The sequence below is a fragment of the Aythya fuligula genome, chromosome 8, assembly GCF_009819795.1.
Source record: "Aythya fuligula isolate bAytFul2 chromosome 8, bAytFul2.pri, whole genome shotgun sequence".
NCBI classification, from domain to species: Eukaryota; Metazoa; Chordata; class Aves; order Anseriformes; family Anatidae; genus Aythya; species Aythya fuligula.
Window position 1 is genome coordinate 3,069,723 of NC_045566.1, and position 18,918 is coordinate 3,088,640.

General features: G+C 38.9%; 1 protein-coding gene across 1 annotated transcript in view; it reads right to left on the reverse strand.

Annotated features, from left to right (window-relative positions):
* PATJ (PATJ crumbs cell polarity complex component) overlaps positions 1 to 17,113 on the reverse strand; it is a 141,759-nt gene extending 124,646 nt beyond the window's left edge. Inside the window, exons 1-14 of the mRNA XM_032192027.1 lie at positions 17,064 to 17,113; positions 15,944 to 15,999; positions 15,695 to 15,861; positions 14,490 to 14,681; positions 13,000 to 13,139; positions 11,021 to 11,219; positions 9,227 to 9,355; positions 7,511 to 7,723; positions 5,343 to 5,345; positions 4,120 to 4,222; positions 2,624 to 2,626; positions 2,239 to 2,327; positions 1,008 to 1,155; positions 575 to 709 (exon numbers count right to left, since the gene is read on the reverse strand). Of these exons, the coding sequence (XP_032047918.1) occupies positions 575 to 709; positions 1,008 to 1,155; positions 2,239 to 2,327; positions 2,624 to 2,626; positions 4,120 to 4,222; positions 5,343 to 5,345; positions 7,511 to 7,723; positions 9,227 to 9,355; positions 11,021 to 11,219; positions 13,000 to 13,139; positions 14,490 to 14,681; positions 15,695 to 15,861; positions 15,944 to 15,965 (1,543 nt within the window). The 5' untranslated portion in view covers positions 15,966 to 15,999; positions 17,064 to 17,113. The remainder of the gene's footprint in view (positions 1 to 574; positions 710 to 1,007; positions 1,156 to 2,238; positions 2,328 to 2,623; positions 2,627 to 4,119; positions 4,223 to 5,342; positions 5,346 to 7,510; positions 7,724 to 9,226; positions 9,356 to 11,020; positions 11,220 to 12,999; positions 13,140 to 14,489; positions 14,682 to 15,694; positions 15,862 to 15,943; positions 16,000 to 17,063) is intronic.
* Between the last annotated feature and the right edge of the window lie 1,805 nt (positions 17,114 to 18,918).

The following is an 18,918-nucleotide window of genomic DNA, read 5'->3' on the forward strand; positions in this document are numbered from 1 at the left end:
AAATCTTCTGAGAGAAGATCCTGTGACCTGAGCTGCAGCCAGCAAGAGGCCAGGTCAAGGAGCTCAGGAGGTGGGTTCTGATCAAGTTGCAGCAGTGCCGGAACAAGGAGCAAGTAGGCATCAGGGATGATGTACAGGAAACTATTTTGAAAAGACTGCAGAGGTGAAAGCCTAAGACCTGCAAGGGCTGGAAGGAAGATACGACTGAGGCAACACTGAATCACAAAGCAAATGTGAATTCCCAAGAGGGTAGAAGCTGATTCTGACTTGTGGCAGAAGGAGAAATGCTTCATCGTCATGCTGTTCACTTTGCAGTTTGTTTCAGGGACCTGACAGCAGAGGAGGATTACAGAAAATTGCAGGCAGAACACCTCATGTCAGCAGAGAGGGATGAGGGATAGAAAGAATTGGTGAACTGGAGGAAGTCAGCTCTGCAGAGCTGATGAGATTCATTCCAGAGTATTGAAAGGGCTGCAATGCCACCGCATGTAATCTTGTACATGTATAGAAATACACACTGGATTAAAGGCAATTCCAAAGAATCAGAAGAGATGCTGCAAGATATTCTATCCACCTGATGTATGCAGGCTCTGCTTCTTTTCAGTCTGAAAATTATCCTTCTGTTTTTGGATTTCCTCATTCTTACTGTCCACACTAGTTTCAGTCCCTACAGCTCCAGGGGATACTAAGGCTGGAACAGTTGGCTGCACTGTGAAAATAGATGGGAAAAAATAAATCAGACAGATGCTGCAAAATATAGGAAGTAGTAACACCACCTCATTAACTGCTTTTTGTTTGTTTGTTTTGGCTATGCAGGAGTTTGGCACACAGTTTTCCAGAAGCCCTCATTTCTCTCTCATTCCTCCTGAAGTGTCATCTTCTACAGAGTGCCCTTATGAAATCTAGGATCACGTGAGATCTAGCCCTTATTATTAAATCAGGTCACTGTCAATGGAGCAGAAAATAAAATTTATTACTGAAAAACAGAAGGGGTGGGGAAAAAAAACGAGAATTACCTTTACCTGAACATCTTTCCGAAGAAATGGTAGAAGAAGGTTTCCTTCTAAGTAAGGTAAGGCGTACGACCTGTCCTGTGTTACGCAACGCCTCCACCACTTCTTGGTTGGTATAATCCTGTATATTAACTCCATCAACCTAAATCATATAACAGTCACCAGGTTACATTCCTATGCTGTACCATACACCATAAGTAACGTCCACATTTTGTGCAGGAGTTATAAGGCTATTCACACCCAAGACGTTAGTATTTGCAAAACAATCTTATTAAAATCAGTTACATTTCAATAATCAGACAAAACTTTCAAAATACATTTTAAAAGATAACAACAGTAATTTCTTCTGTGTTCACATGCCATCATTAGAAAAGTAAAAAAGTGAATAGGCTAATTCTTTAATTCAGATCTTTTAATTTACACCCAAAACACTCTGTTTACCCACTCCATTAGATCATACATCAATAGGGGTTTCTCCTGAAAAACTGCAGATAAAAGCAGAAGGTTTATCAAATTTTGTTGTCATAAAGGAAAAGCTGACTTTGGAAGGTCCAGCCCAGCACACATGATTTTTAATTACTTTTTAATTTATCTCTCTATATTATTTCTTAAAACAAAAAGATGGTGCAGTTCATTCCTGTTTGCACTGTGAATGCAAAATTGGCCATTATTCAATTCATTCCTATTCAAAGGTTTTTAATTTTTCTACATATAAAGCTTGGGTTTTGAAACCTAAATTGTGACTATTAATATTTTGATTGTATCCACACTATGCTACACTCTAATTAAGGACCATAAACAGTCTGCCACATCTTGCAAAATCTTAACCACCCTCAAGTCCCACTGAATTCAATAGAAGCTAATGCTTCTCTTCTTTACTTTAGGCCAAAAGCCAAGATTCTCCACTCAAACATTTTAATCCAAATGCTTGCCTCTTTCATAGTTAACTGCTATTTAATACTTTGTTGAAGAGAAAAAACAGTATTTTAACCATAACCAAAAAAAAGCGACTCATTTCTGTAATAATTCAAATAGAACTCTTCAAGATCTTTCATCTGTTCTACCTAAACAAATATGAATTACCAAATTCTGTCCTCCACAAAGCAGAGAAAGTTTAATTAGTATTAGAAAGTCTTTACTAAGTTGTTTTTCTACTACTGAGACATGTACTGAACTATCAGTTCCACAATACATAAGCAGAACATTTACAGCACCAATTACTTACCGCAACAATTTTGTCGTGAACGTGAATTTGGCCGTTGTGGTCAGCAGCACTACCAGGAATTATATTTTTCACAAAAATCCCTGAAGGTTCTGTTGGGGGTGGAAATGAAGAAGAGAAACAAGTCACTAAGCTAACCTGTTTCTTTTCTAATTATTATTATTATTATTATTATATATATTTTTTACTTCCAGCATTTTTCACACGCTTTCATCCACAGTTATGATCCTGCAAAGACTGACATTTGCACATTACTACTTTAAACAGCTTGATACAGAATAACTGAGGATCTCTGATAGAAAAAAAAAAAAAAAAACAGCACTGGTACCAGCACCTATAATACATTGACCTCAGTAATTTTTCTTTAAAGGGGTTCACAAAAGGCCACCTCCTCCATGGATTCACCCTTGTGCCTACAAGGCTTTAAGCCACAATCACCTGAATTCCATGCTGCATTTGACTTCAACAGGACTACCTAAGCTAAAAGTATGTGCTTAAGTACTTTGATCAAGACTTCAAGCATCCTCTTCTAGCTAAAGAATTTAGTCCTTTAAATCTTAATGAAAAGGGATTAAAAAAAAAAAAGAGAGAGAGAGAGAAACATGGCAATCAGAAAAGCTGTCCTTTGTCATGTTTGAAGTTTGATTATTAATTCTAAGTAGGAAATTAAAAACAAACAAACAAACAAACAGTTAAAACAATCATCAGTTGAAACAGTAACCCTTCCCCTCCACCACCAGCGCCACCACTCCCCTCCCTACCCGCAAACAAATAACAGTGATCTTTAATCCTAGTGAATCTTGACACTTCATCCATCCTTTTGGGAACACTAAACACACAGACACCTGCCCAGCATGGTTTGTCCATGCTCAGGAAGCTCCTCTGCTGGTGCTTCAAGGCCACCTTTTCTCTTTGCCTCACACGTGCACCTCTCTGACCCACTTCCCAGTGCTCACCACACTGAGATTCCTGAGTGGCAAGCCAACAGGATCTCCTGGGAATTACGAGGGCAGCAATGCAACCCCAGCTGTGTCGCATTCCCAGGATACTTTCTTGAGTCCCATGAGGAAGGGGAAGGAAGAAAAAGCAACACCCCTTCATGTTAAACCAGATATTCAGTGAGTCAATTCTGAAGATACTATCATTTGTGGAACCAGTGAGTGAAAGATGAGTAAACAGCTCTAATTTAAAGTGGATTTACAAAAAAAAGAAAAATAATTCCATGTTCCTATATCCTAGCACAGGTATTTTCATCTGTTCCCTGGGTTTAGAGACCAGAGCAGTCATCCACCAGAGAGGTAAATCACCTTGTGAAGGCGGCATACACATCACACACATCTGAGGTTCTCTGCATCTGCCTGGCAGAGGGATGGACTATTTAATCTGATTGATCATTTCCATTCTAGCACCTACTATTCATTAAATAAATGAAAATGCACATTGAGCTATTTTGTAACGATGCCATATGAAACTGGATGCAAACCAGGGACACGTGGTACAGCGGTTTTGATACTCTTCTTAAAATGTTGCACCTGAATTATGTTATGTACCACAGGGCAAAAAAAGGAACAGTGTAGGCAGGAACCTGACTATGTTAGTGCCTGTATGTGCAAGAGCAACCTGGTACAGTTTAATGTCTTGCACAGTAACAGCACAAGTATGTAAAATTCACAGTCCAGTCATCAAGTGAGAATCATTTTATAATGTAATTGCAACTCTTTAAAGACATTTTGTGGGTCAATTTCACTTTGCACTAAGTTCTTCAAAAATCATCAGTTTGTAGGTTATACTGTTTCAAAGAAGTGCTCTCCATTTCCCCTGTGGTGAAGGAAGAGTATTTGAAAAGCCTCTGTCCCAGACTTGACTAAATCCCTCAGAACTCACCCAAATCGCATGTGCCAGCATATCCAACAATTGTTATTCCCAGGCTTTGCCCATTCTTTTTTATAAGTTCAACATCATAGGTCTCAAAAAGGTTGGCATTATCCTATAAATAAAACACAAGACAATTAAAATATACATCTCTCATCATTTCTTGGTACCACTAAAACACTGCAGGTTCAGACCTTTGTAAGTAAGCAGTGATTTCAATTTTCCCCTTTCAGAAAGGATCACATTTGCAAAGGAGACGCATCTGAGATTTTATGAAAACATGGTGTCATCCAAAGTCATCAATTGCTTTCAAAATTCTTGGCTACTATTTTCTCCACGTTAACTGTCAGAGGTATCATATTCACATTTCGTTGAAAACAAAAGTTTTTATTAGACTGCTCAGGGGCCATTTCCCCTTGGATTCCACTGCCACTTGGTAACAACACACTTTCCAGCCAATCCCAAAAGACAACAGAACCTGAGTGCCCTCTTAATTTCACCTCTCCCTTTCATGTGTTAGTCCAGATCAACACTGTCATGAAGCCACTTGCTCACGCTGCTCCTGCTGGACAGTTAAGAAGCCAGAAAAGGGGTATAAATCCACAGCCTTATCACATCACATGTTCCTGCCAGAAAGTGATGCTCATCTCTCCTTGTCGTTGCCTACTGAGGAAGCGAGGGGCAACAGGAAAGGGATCTCAAAGCAGAGACAGGTTTGATGCCCTGACACGAAGGAATTCATGAGTATACGCAGCAGTCACATCTCTACTGCAGCAGCAGTTGCCTAAAGTGCAAATAAGTGAGACCACGTAGGTGCCTGAGCTTATTCGTGGTTTTTATGCTACTTCCTAAACCACAAAACCATACCAGAAGTCAATCTTGCACACATCAGTTTAACAAGTTTGATTTGATCTTACTCCAATTTGAACATCACCAAACTGCAAAGAGCACTAGAAGCCTCCAACTACCTAAAGGAAATGAAAAGCAAATTATTCATTTGCATTCACTGAAAATTAGTTTTAAGACCTAACTGAGGAGAATATTAATTTGTAAATGCTTTGTTGTTGAACTGATGAGAAGACTTCTCATAACAAACAATACTCAAAGAGAGAAGCACATAACACGATCCGTTCTCTGAACACTCTGCTTACTGCAGCTACCAAAATACCCTAGGAGGCACTACCTACAATTAAAATGCGATTCAGTCTTACAGTAGAGAAGGGTATGGAGAAAACCCCCTCCAGAGCTGGCTTAAGTCAAGTGAAAAATCAAAACTGCAGGACAGCATTCAAACAGGCCACCCCAAAGACACTGGTGATACCAAAGAGAAAAATAATCAAGCGCATAGTTCTGGGACTGCAAGTGACAAATTAAAATACATAAAGCTGTTTGTTTTCAAGGACTAGGTATAGCCCAATGGGACCAAAAATAAGGTGATCATAGTGAGGTCTGTTAAAGTGATGAAGTCAATAGGGACAGTATCAATGCTAACAGGGAAAAGAAACAGTTTCTGATTTCCAGGTCCATTTAAGAGAATGAACAAAATAAACTTAATCAAATACTTGCCAGATGTCAGCTCTGGAAGGACCTATGTTAAGAAGTAAGCCAAAGTTACAGTTGTACCTATTTCACCTTTCACTGAAGTTAATAAACTGCTATCTCCTTTCTTATCACACCCACCTTCACTAGCCAACTTATTAACTGCTTTCCAACTCTCTTGCTCCATAAGACACTGATGGGGATGAAGATAAATTTTGGTGCTCTGTCCCTTATCTTTAGGAGAGGGAATCAAATCAACAAATGAGCCTATAGCAACATCTGAAATGGAACTACAGACTTGAGAGTCCTGCTGTTTTGGCAATCTCAAGTCCTTCATGGTCATTGCTCTGGTGCTACAGAAATTTCCCCTAACTCATGTTACTGGCAGAACGCAAAACATCGAAGTGTAATCTGGAAAATCAAAGTGCAGAGTTGTAAACACAATCAGCTCCAGTAGGCTGCTAATATTGCCTTCAGTATCCTTGAGAACACAGATAATAACAGTTTTCTCCTACCCATGCACAGACATTAGTAGTTTCAGTTACTCTCTCCTGCAGGAGACTCAAAGGAAATCAAATTTTAATACAGAGCTAGGGGAAAAAAAAAAAGCACAAGATAACACATATTAAAAAAAGCCTTTCTGCTGGTTTGTAAAACAGAAATGGAAAATCTTTTCTATTTCAAAGCTCAAGGCTAGTGAAAGTACTCAGAAACGAGAGAAATTAGATTATAGGAGGAAGTTCTATTGTGAATTAACAGAAACTGAAAGGTAGACCGAGAAAATCGTCAGTAAATTAATAAATATGTTCAGATTATTAAACAAGCCCACTTTTAAGACTCTGACCTTAAAGTATGTAGATTACCCCTCTTTCATTTCTCTGCCACTCAAGTTTCCTACTACACTTCTGAGAAGAGTTTGAGAAGGACCCAAATACTTTCACGACAGCTTCAGCCACAATAGCATATCAGAGAGATGCCAGACGTGCTCTGCGTCCCAAAGCTGATGGCTGCCTTTGCAGTGACTGCCCAGTAAGCACGAAGGTGAATTTGTAACAATGACTCCTAGTCTGACATTTAAAGATGGTGTTTAAAAAAAAAAAAAGCTCTCTTCACTCATATTCAAGAGACTAGATAAGAGAGAAAAGGCTACTCAGATTCTACACCTAAATCTAAGCAGCACAGTAGTAGCAGATGGCGCACAAGCACAGCTTTGTTTATGTTTCAAGACCTACTGTACACTTAGTGTAGCATTTGTTGATTTTAATTACTCAAAACTGAAAAGAATGACTTCAAAAACAAGAGACTTTGATATGACCATGTTAAGATTTGCTAAAACAAGTTTCAAAATTTTTAGATATATTTCCTATCACAGACAGTAGTGTAGACTATGAAAACATTACACTTATGTTTCATAAAAAGATGATAGTGCTGAATAATTCTGGTTTGGCCATGGCACTCTGGATTTCAGACTATGGAAATTCATATTCAGGTTTTAAATCCACTTACAAATGATTGATTAGCAAAAATGTAATGAGCTAAGAAGGAGAACTAGAAGTGCCATTTATTGATAATGGTCATGGTCTTCGTAATTAAATCAGCCACTTTGAAATAAATTCCATAAAGCTGGTCATTCTGATCCCAAGATTATAGGTATTAACAGCATATAAGAAAAAGGGAAAAATTAGAGGAAGCAGGCCTAAAATAACGATCGCTTAAACTCATACATATGATATCTGGGAACTCAAAAGAGGAGAAGCATGAGTTCTTCACACCCAGAAGTGCCAAGCTTGCTCTTTTCTCCTCCCTTCTAATCACAAGCCACAAACATACTTAAAAACACCATAAGTAAACATCAGATACTTACGTTTCCATTCTGAAAGGGAGGTAACGTACTAACGGGCCAGCTCACAGGAGCTGGTGGGCTGTCGGTAATTTCACACTTGGGGTCTCTTGCAACTATCATCCTAACAGAATTCCCACAGTTCCTCAGCACTTGTGCAACTTGTTCGCTGGTCATTCCCTGCACGTTGGTCCCTCCAATCTGTAAGATGTGATCTCCTGTTCGGAGCCTCCCATCCTTGAAACACAAACAACATTGTAAAAAAAAAAAAAATTCCAGGCTGTAAATAAAATCTTTTCCATTACCAAACTGAAAAGGCTGGTATTTTCCTGACAGCCAGTCCAGGAGGACACTGTAAAATTGACCACTACCACAACATATTAAATAAGTATTCACATAATTAATCACTGTTTTTTTCCACAGTAGTAAACAGTGATAAATCAGCTTTTCCAAAACTAAGATACACAGGCTGAAGGCACTGTTCCTAAGAAACTGGTTACTTCTCTCATTTAGGAGAAAATAAAAGACATTGTTTTAGAATCTCATGGGCTGTTATGTACTGAATTTTCATGGAACAATCCACATAGAATAGGGATTAGAATAAAAATCACAGCACTTTCATTTAGGACTATTTAGTTTCCCAGAATACTGCTATATTAACCTGGCAATTACTTTCCTATATGCCTAGCTCCAACTCCATCAAGAAACTCCACTGAAAGTAACAGGACTCCACACACACAAACCATTTCTAACATGATAATTATAATTCATGGTCTACATCATCATTTCTAATATAAACTAGCATTCATAGGACCAAATCTTCAGCTGGTATTGATCAGCACAGTCCTACCACCTTAGGTGCACTGATTTATGCAGCAATCACAGTGGAATTATGCCCAGGACTGACTCAAACTCATTTACAAATTCATCCATTTTAACATATATATATGCGCTCATTATTTCACATGTTCTTAATGATGTCTCATTCAGCTAAGAATGATGTGGTGAGTTCTTAACTTATATGCTTCATTTGTAGCCGAGACACTTTATTCCTTACAGCAAAACAGGTGTTACACAATAATTAAAAAATACTCATTTATACATGACAGGTTCAGAGGGGGGCAGTCAAGCAAGAGGCAACGTTTTCCATTAAAGCTCTCTGAATCTCCAGTTTTTGTTTCCATCCTTAATTGGAGGAAGTACCTTAGCCTGTCTCTCTTGTTTGTTACTGGATCTTGTCTGCATGGGTTCCAGACCTCAGCTGCAGTAACTTGTTATGACCAAATTCACATTAAAAATCCAAACCCTGCTTGCAATTGCGTGTGCTCTGCTCCTGAAACATAGCAGCGATGAAATGTAGTGATGATTCTTTAAAGAGCGGCAGGCAAGTTGCAAACCACACATGCACAACTTTAAAGGATATCAGAAACTTCAAGAAGTCCTGCTGAAAATATCAGAAGGGCTGGGAATATTAAGTTCTACAACTTTTCAAAATTTCTGCATGTTCAACAATGTTCTAGGAGCCAAAGCATGTCTGAGAAACAACTTAATTCATATCAGGTGCTGACTTTTTCCTCAATCATACCTTCAACATATTTATTTATAAAGTATACGTTGGCATTCAGACTTTGATGCTATCGGCTTCCTTTTGTTTAAGTGTATTAGTTTATTTTAAGACTGTCAAAAGCAGTTAATTATACTTTACAATCAAACAAGAAGTGACATAATATAACAAATTACCCGATCTGCTAATCCCCCAGGAACAATCGTTCTTACAACTACACCACTCGTCTTTCCTCCTACAATTCCAAAGCCTAATCCCGAGCCATCGTTAATCAGCTCAACGTCTTCAACATGGCCCCAGTGAATCTGCAATTAATAAAAACAGGAGGTTTTAATTTCAGTCCATCTTTAATGTTTCTCACTTTCACCTGTACCAGGAATGACAAGAATTAATCAATGCAAGTTTTTTTCTCTCTCTGCCACATATTAGAGATCTGTTGGATTTTGTTCCATCAGCTTCATTTCCGTATAAATACTCTGTGGGATTTCTCATCTGTTTTCAAACATACATTTTGTCTTTTATTTTCATAACAGGATACTAGGAAAAAGCTTGACTAAGAAAAAGAGATTTCAAGATTTTCTTGCCAAAGTGAAAACTATCCTTCTAGTTTTTCAGAAATCAAGACTAAGGCAAACAACAGAGAAAAACAGTCAGGAAGCTTGCACTGGCCTAGTTTTCACTTAGCATTGCCCAAATTCTTATATCTGTTATGTCACTTACACACTCTAAACACCACCAGTACATGCTGAATTAATAGCGCAGTATAAAATTTTGCCATACTGAATTGGAAGCATGTTTCTAAGCTACACTGTACTATGACCTTATGTTCTACAAGACAATCTGAAAATAACAAAGCTGTTAAGTAACCCAAACCCAGCCAATGTTTCTGTCAGATTAATATCTCATAGAAACCAAAATGGAGCAAAGTAGGCAGATTTAAGTCTTCTGTGAATAAAGGATTTATTAGCATACTGAAAGTCTTTGCCAAAGCCAGTTAAATATCATAAAAGAAGTTTAAAGACCCCCCGTAGAGATATATATTTGTATTTTATTTTGTTAGTCTGTTCAGTGCAGATCTTTCAATGAAAAAGCAGTTAAAGTTTAATTCTTTAAAATTTTCAGTGCAATAAACAATATTGATTATCCACTAAAACCTTCAGATTTCACTAGCTCTGTAATAATCATAAGGGAAATAATTACTGAGTATAAGGAAAAGCCCTGCTCTTAACCAGATTTTCATCAAAACCTACTCGCATAATAAATTAAGATTCCAATATTGCAAACCCTGACTTTAGGTGTGCAGTTCAACCAAATTCAGCGAAGCCACCTGGACCACATGGTTTGAACACAGATGCGAGTTCAGCCCTAGCTTATTACATCTCTGAGTGACAATCCCTCCTTGTTAAAGAAAACAAAAGGGTTCACAATGAATGAAACCTGCAGTTTAAAAAACAACAACTGATAAATATGGATTGAGTGGTTAACAGAATTTTTTTCTACTTATTTTTTTGAAAACTTGCTTTTGAAAGCAAGACTTTATGTTTTGAGTAGCTTAAGTTTAAATTGCTTGGGATATTTCAAACAGAGCTCATGATAGGTTATGTTTACAGTCATTTAAGATGTAATCAGAGCATCTTTAATTGCTGAGCACAAGTAGTTTTCAGCTGGGTATACTCGTAAAACACTTTACCCAGCCTACCCTGAACAGACCCTGCTGCTAGGAATATGTTGATTTACTAAAGCTTCTGCTAGCCCATAAAAACCCAGGATCTATTTTATAACAACTTCATGCAGCTTTGCAATGGAAGCATTATACTTACTGCGTGATCAGTCTAAATCAAATGTCACTGCAGATAAAATCTGATTAAAAAAATCCGTATACATAGAGCTAGCTAATACAAACACTTACAAGTACAAAAAAGTATCCAGCATAGTTCAAAATCTGATTTTGACAGCATTACAACACTCACGGTCTCAGGTGGATTTATATCACTTAATAAGACAGACGAAGTTCTGCTGTTTCCTTGAACTGGCTCCCTAGCAACAACCAGATGTAAAGATCCTGTGGCTTGCTGGAGGAGTGCAATAGCGTGCTGATGGGAAATGTTCTGATCCAATGGGGTGCAATTAATGGCCAGTATGTGGTCATTTTCCTTTAGTCTTTGATCCCTTAACAAAACATTAAAAGAAATTTTTAAAATGCAGCACAGTGACTTCATAACAGGCTTGGGTAATTTAAACACGAGCATGCAAAATAGTTACGCAAGGTTAAATGATTTATACAAAAGAAATCTGCTCATTAGACTGTCTTCATCACCTTACAAATTACATGCAGTGCACATTGTACTGAACTGCCCAACCAAGTTTTGTTCCAACTTTATCACAGTTTGTGTTTACTCAATTTCTTCCTTCGACTATTCAAAATTCCATAAAATTCCCTCATTCGTTTTTGATTATATTGAATTACAGGACAAGAAAAAAACATTTTTGTAGTTATACAATGAACTAGGAACTAGTATTCATTACTTTTAGAAGTACGTGACGTTATCTCCGAGTACCCACAACTCAGGCTACAATATTCTTTTGTATCATCTGATCTAAAGGTGGTCAAGCTGCATACTAACACTTCTCTCAAAATTTACATTATCAAACCTCAGACATCAAACTTTCTTCAGGCAATACACAGTTCAATTTATATTATACCTTAAGATAACAAATCTCATAGTTAATTCATCCTAGTGATTAATTTAGATTTGTGACAAGGGAGAAACTATCACTCATCTGCTTTGTTCAATATTCATTCTGAGCACGAGACCAAACTGTTACATAGCCAGACACTGCCTTCAAAGCTCTGTAGGAATCCAAAAAAGTCTCCAGGAGATCCTGTCTCAGAAGCAAAATGCGAAGCACGCTGAGGAAATTTATAAAAAGTCCCAAACAATATAGCTGTACATCTCCACTAATGCATTCTACATTTCATTTTTATCATGCGATATTTAAGATGCTTTCCTGAAATCTCTTTCTTCAGGCATTAGCCATATTTTAGATTCTCTCATCAAAGAAAGTGAGCAGCAGGTCATCAAATCCTAAAGTGAGATATTCACCCTCCTTTGACATCCGGATCAGTCCATCTGTCTCCACTTTGAAAGAGCCTAATATGCTTCTCTTTAAGTGTTCTCTGGTGTGTTCTCTGTGGGCCCATAGCCATTATCATTCCAACCTCTCCCCACTCTTTTTGTCATCCTGCGTTGGCACTTCCTGACATGTGTTATTTAAAAAGTGACACCAGTGACTTGAAATCTAGACACATTTTCTTTAAACATAATTCCAAGCACTGCATTTGTCTCATGCCAACTCTTGTGGTTTTACAATCACATTTTATTTTTAAATGATTGCTCTGTCTTTTGTTGTTGGGTGAAAACCCACAGACAATACGGGGAAAAAACTGCCTGAAGCCTTGATTCAATGATGACATCTGTGCAGGGATCTGTTGGGAGGACTGGATCTAAATTTACACAGGAAACAAACAGTAAACCCAACTATAAATAGAGCATTGTCATAGGCACATAAATAAAGAAACAAGGGGAAAAAATCTTCCAGGGACACAATGGATAAATATTCAAACAGAGGCTAATTTTTATTTTCTTTGTATTCTGTTCCGAGTTGTCTTTGTTTTTCAATCAGTACTCAAGATTCTCTTAAGTGAGTCATGATTTCTGGAAATTCCATTTGTGAGCAGCTTGGATATCTGAAACTCATCTGAAAACCTGATCCTCAGGATGAGTCCACTTAGTTGAAAAGCCAGAACTCAAGATACCACCACCACCAAAACATCCCATCAGAAAACCTAGACAAACGTGTTAGCCTGACAGAGTTTTCAGTGCAAAAATCATGACTTTTCCCATCACGGAATTGCTGCAATTTTCCGACACAATTATAAAGATCTCACCTGTCAGCTATGCTTCCTGGCTGGACTTCCTTGACAAAGATACCAGCTTCTCCCAAGCTGTGATTTTTAAGGGCAACCACACTAAATCCAAGACCTCCAACAGAAGGCTTTTCAATCTTTATCGATTCTATTTGTCTCCCCTAGTAAAATAGAAAACATTGATTTACTAATTTTTAATGCAATAGAATGAGCTACTTCAAAATTTATGAACACCAGGAGAATTGTTCTCCTCCTAAGACTAAACAAAGGCAAAATACTGAATATGTTATTTCTATAAAAGCTCCTCCATTTATTATTTTTAATATAACAGAGTATTGGATATGCAAGCACTCTGAGGTTCTGAAACCTCAGGGAATTTAAGAGCTGCTTTCACACTTCATTCACATTATGAGATGAATTCCAAACTGGATGAAAACTATGAACGAAGTGCTGTCTAGAGCAATATATTTGGGGTTTCTGGAAATGCTGCATAGCTAAACTAAATTACTTGTCTTTTGGCTCCTTTTGCTTTTAATGCTGATTTTAGGTGCATGTTCAAAAGACTGCAGCTTTTAAATAAAGAAATTAATTTCCTTCCCGTTCCTGCAAGCTCACACTGAATGCCAGAAAGTTTGCTTTTGTAACTGCCTGCTTCTCGGCTCTAATACTGAATTTCTGGGGTTGTTTACTGGGAAGTATTACTTAGAGAAAGCGCTTCTATCACAGCTGTTTTATCCCAAATAATGTGCAGCCTTTACTGTTAAATCTTTTATCAGATGAGTTAATGACACACTAACGAGAAGAGTTATGCTCAAAATATTACAGCTACATTAAGGTAGTCAATTAGCAACAGTTACTTAATATAGAAAGGCACAACCAACCAATTAAATTAATGGTTCAAAGTAATACAGAACAATGCATTCATGGTATAAATGCCAATTGCACATGGGTGGATGTCTGCACCTGTACAACTTCCATAAGCATCTGGTACATGCTATGTCACGTTAATGAAATCAGCATCTGTCTGGCAAAGTTAAGACATATTAAAAGAAGAGTTAAATAAAATATTACATGCCAGCTCTTTTAATCATTTGCACTGTTCATATATCAACAAAGCTGGTACATTTCCAATTCAAAATGTACTTGATAAAAGTGTCTTTCCATCAAAACAAGTTTCTGCAGAAAACATCCATTTTCAATTAAGTGTCAACAAATACCAAAAAAAAAAAAAAAAAAAAAAAAAAAAGTTTTCTGGCAACTGACATCTCATTTCTACATCAGCATGCTTGGTAGAAAATAAAAAAAAAAGGCAAAGAAAATACTTTCCATATTACTTATCTTTCACAGGGAAAACCGATCCTCAGTAACTCTGCTCTCTTAGTGGCTTAGATGGCATCATACTCCAAGATACACAACAAACGTGTTTGTTTGAAAAAGTTTTTTTTTTAAAAAAAAGCATGCAAGAAAAGGTTTGACATTCAAGTTTGGTTCACTGAACCTGAGAGCCTTACCTTTGCCATCTTTTGGATGATTGCATTGAAGTCATTAACTCCCAGGTTGGGATTGAAGGTAGATGCTCTGGGTTCAGGTGAACTGCGAGGTATACCCATGCTTCCAGCAGCAACTGATTTGTCAGCAAACACTAGTAGCCCTCTTTTGGTAAAATCAAAATCTCCTGACCAGTCAGGAGGCATATAATTGAGCTGTTGAAAATGAACAAAGATGTAGTAAAACTCCTAAAAACATAAACACAGATTTCCACATATATGATCTGCATAAAGACTGCCAAAGAAGCAAGCTACCATATCAAGTTTCTCTCTTCACCATGACGTTCCAGAAACAAGACACACAAAAGCACCAAATATTAAAGAGACACTCAAACACTGGTGCAACTGTCAGGCAAACCTGGATGATTTTTGCACAAGTATCCAAAATCTTAAGAGTCACTTAGCCACACAGGAGCCAAATGTATGCCATGTTGTCCCAGGACACAAGCTACCTACAATTTAACACGCTACCATTGCTAGAACCTGCAGGTCAATTTCTGGTCTTGACAGATAATGACTTAGCAAACTGTGTGATGAAAACTCTTCGTGTACAGGTGTCATCGACACCCACATCCAAGGTCTAAGTGTCAACTGGCATTATAAACCAATCCACACAAGTCCGTTCCACTGCCAGAGCTGACACACTTCAAATCTAGCTTGGGTTTGTCTGTATCAGAGCTTGGCAAATCTTCAGGGTGATTTTCTAGATTTTATTTCCCACCGTAGGTTAACCATTCTCGTGGAAGTCAGCAGGGGCTAAGTGACGGTGTGTTTTAGGGAGAAAAGATGCTGCCAGTCAGCTCATAAACAGCATTTAGCTTCTGGGAAAAACAGAGTCCTAGTTCCAACTAAGTTCAGGTATCAAAGTACTACAGCTGATGTCTTTTGCAGATGCTTTTCTCAGACTGATGTGGTTCTCAGTGCCTGACTCTTCTGCATCCCTTTCAAAGCTTTCTGCCCCGTGACTGGTTTGTTGCAAGACCCCTCATCATTTCAGTAGTGACTGCACAGATACTAGCTTGACAAGAAAAGAAAAAGGCCAACATTCACTCATACCAAGTTACAGCTTATTAATGAGCGTCCTCATTAACACATGCCTACATACCCTGTTTTAAGTTCCAAGCGCAGCATTGTTATCATCACATCAACAATTGTAATTTTACACTCACTTGCTCCTTCAGTTGCTTGATGGATTGCTGGAGGGTCAGTATCTGGTTAAACAAAGGGCTCCTGAGCGTGTTACGCAAAACAGTCAGGTTTTCATTATGCTGGGCATCTCGTTTCTCACGCAGTTTTGCTTGCAGACGATCGAGGATCTGCAGCACCTGCTGTTTATCTGCACCACAAAGTAGTACAAGTCAGGAACGGAGCTTTGTTTCTCACTGCTTAACAGAAGTAATCACTTGCAGACTACCTACCTGCAGCCGGATTCTCAGGCATGTTGGATAGTATTTTTGGAATTACTCAGAAAGACCTAGATGAGGTTTAAAAAAAGTAAAGGAATAAATTATATCTTTGAGCAGATTGCTAAAAAGGTACACCATCAATAAATGCACTAATAAGACACTAAGTTAACTATAACTAAATTAATTAAAACCCACTACTACTCCCTTCTCAATATAGCCTGTTGCACAGCAGCCCCAGCACATCCAGAAAATTGTCCTTGTTCCGTGTGTTTTTTCTTTCACACACAAGAGGAACAACTCCTCCAAATACAAGGAATAACGCAGGTTATAAAAAATATTGGCCAAGGAAGCTGAGAGGGAGCTGCGTTCAATCAAATTACTGTGAATGTGGACATTGAAGTTGTGATGGTTGTGATCTTTTCAAACACACATATACTTAAAATCTGCCTGTTATTTAATACGTACTTTCCCCCCAATTATTTTAATTATTTGTAGACAGTGTTCTTATCACAAGAGCTCAGCCCTGCCATATGGCAATATAGGTGAAACCTGGCATCTTCTTATAAAACAGTGATGAGGTTCCCCCCACCCACAGGAGAGCACAGCATTAAGGCCCCAAACTGGCCAAATCAATGCCTAGTCCAACAGCGTAGTCACAGCTCTGGTGCCAAACAGGTGAAAGAAACCTGCTCCCTTCTCCTACACGTGCTTGCCTTTCTCTTTCCTACGTACAAGCCAGGCTTTGAAGGAACACAATATCCTTTATCGCCCTCACTGCAGTGCCAAAGAGAACAGGTCTCCAACTGAGGCTGAGGCCTAGATGGCAGTATAAAAACAACAGACTTGCAATTAGCAGCGATGATAAATTCATGCTGTCACTTGTGTGTTATTACATTGATGTGGAACTTGTCATTCTGAAATCTACCAAGGCAGTTATACCAAAACATACATGAGAAACAAGGTTTCTTCGCTTAGTACAAGCTCCTCTGAAAGAAATCAGCCACTTAAAAGCTCAATTTACATAATTTCAGCTCTGCCCTGTATATAACTGGGTAGTTTATGAATAATATAAATTTGGAATTACTTTAGAACAAAAATAGCCATATGTAAAAAAAAAATAAGGTCAATTTACTTTATTAATCCTACAATGCAAGGGCAGGAATGGTCGTGTGCTCCTGAATGCAGCCCCAGGGTAAGCACATCCCGGGGTCCCCTCCCAGCAGATCCACTGCTCCTTTCAGCTCTGCCTCCGACGCCGTCTGTGCTCCAGTTGAAAATGTCTTGAGTTCTGGGAGGACACTGCAATGTTTAAGAGAATATTAATTAAGCGGGTGAAAAGGCAGCAGTATTATAGCTTCTCTTCTCCTGAAGAGTCAGGTTAAACCAATTTACCTAATGAAAAAAAAAAAAAAAAGAGGAAGTATGTCAGAAACCACAATGCCTGATTTATGCACGCTCCTCTGTATCTAAACAGCTTTGGCTCCTGTAGGAATTCCTGCAGAACCCGGTGGGTTAGCATGGTTTCCACCCAGGGCCAAGCAAAATGAGCAGCTCTGCAAGACTATTAACACATTTAGGAGGTCATTGCAAAATCAAACCCTGAGCAAGGGTTGAGGCAGCGTCCGACCCCTGAAAAATTTTCAGGAATGCATCTGAACTCGTGTAAGGGCTGCGACTTTGTTTTCTTTTCCATTTGAAATAAAACACTTCTAAGAGCACGGCAGCCTTTGATTCTGGGCTGAGATCTGATTCCGAAGAACAGATGAGAATACCATTTCCTTGCACATTCCTGAGTCTTCATCTAAACCGAAAAGACAAAACTTCACCTCCTTGACTAAAAATACGGCAGGAGCCTTAATAAAACAGGAATATGGAAATGTTTTCTTTCTTCCCAATTTAACTTCCCTGTTTCCCCACTTCACATCAGCAGTTACAACAACAAAGCAAACCCTCGACAGAACAAGATGCAAATCCACTCCTACGAGGAAAAGCGACTTGAAACACCTTAAAACCAGCAGTAGGGCGAAGGAAAGATTAAACCCAGAAAAGAAATGCAGCATGGCAGGAAATAATGACAACCTGACAGCACTCTGCACGTCTAAGAGCTGGAGCCAAGAGGCTGGTCCAGCTCTCCAGCCACCTTTCACGCGTTTTGTTCCTCTTCCCTTCCATCTGGGCTCGCACTCACTCATTCATCTGATCCCACAGCGAACTGGAACGGGGAGCTGAGCACACAAAAACCCCTTCATGTTTTGGTGGGGGGAGCTTTGTGCCCAGTTCGGGCTCCAGTGCCAGCAGCAGCACGCGGGATGGGGCCGGGCCCGCACCTTGCAGCAGCAGCTAGCGGTTGCAGCAGCTCAGCTGCCCTGGCAAACCACACGGCGAGCAATAGCCTGTGTCACTCAAAGGCAGCCTCAAAGAGCCGCGCTGACAGTCTCCAAGATGAATCTTTTTTCCATTACGGTGGCTGTAACAACAGCAATTATGACAACGGGTACAGATCCAGGAAAGAAAAATTAAGAGCAGAAAAATGTAGGTAGGACATCGAGGCTCCATCTAACACGCAGAAGAAGTCCCCTGAAGAAGGAGGTGAAGAAAAAAATAAATAAATTAAAGAAAGCCTCAGCTTCCTGCTCGAGCTGTTCCAATGCGCTGCCAAGAGCCACTGCCCACCTTTCTGCCCCAGCAGATGCTGAAGTGGATCTCGAGTAGAGTTGGTATAAAAATGAAAGTTTACACAGCACTTCGGGATTCCTCGTGATCACACCTGGCTTCCAGCCAGCTTGCAATGGTTTTAATGATTTAATTTTTGTGCAGTACGTTAAAACCACCCCCGGTGTTTCTTTGTTCTCTGATCTTTCGCAAAAAGAGTAGGGGAAAAAAAAAGTGTTTTATTTTAAAGTAGACAGCCCCTTCTGGTGTGAGGGCATCCCTGAGAATATAAACTAACTTCCAGTTTTCAAGCACCATATAATTGAGGACAAGTC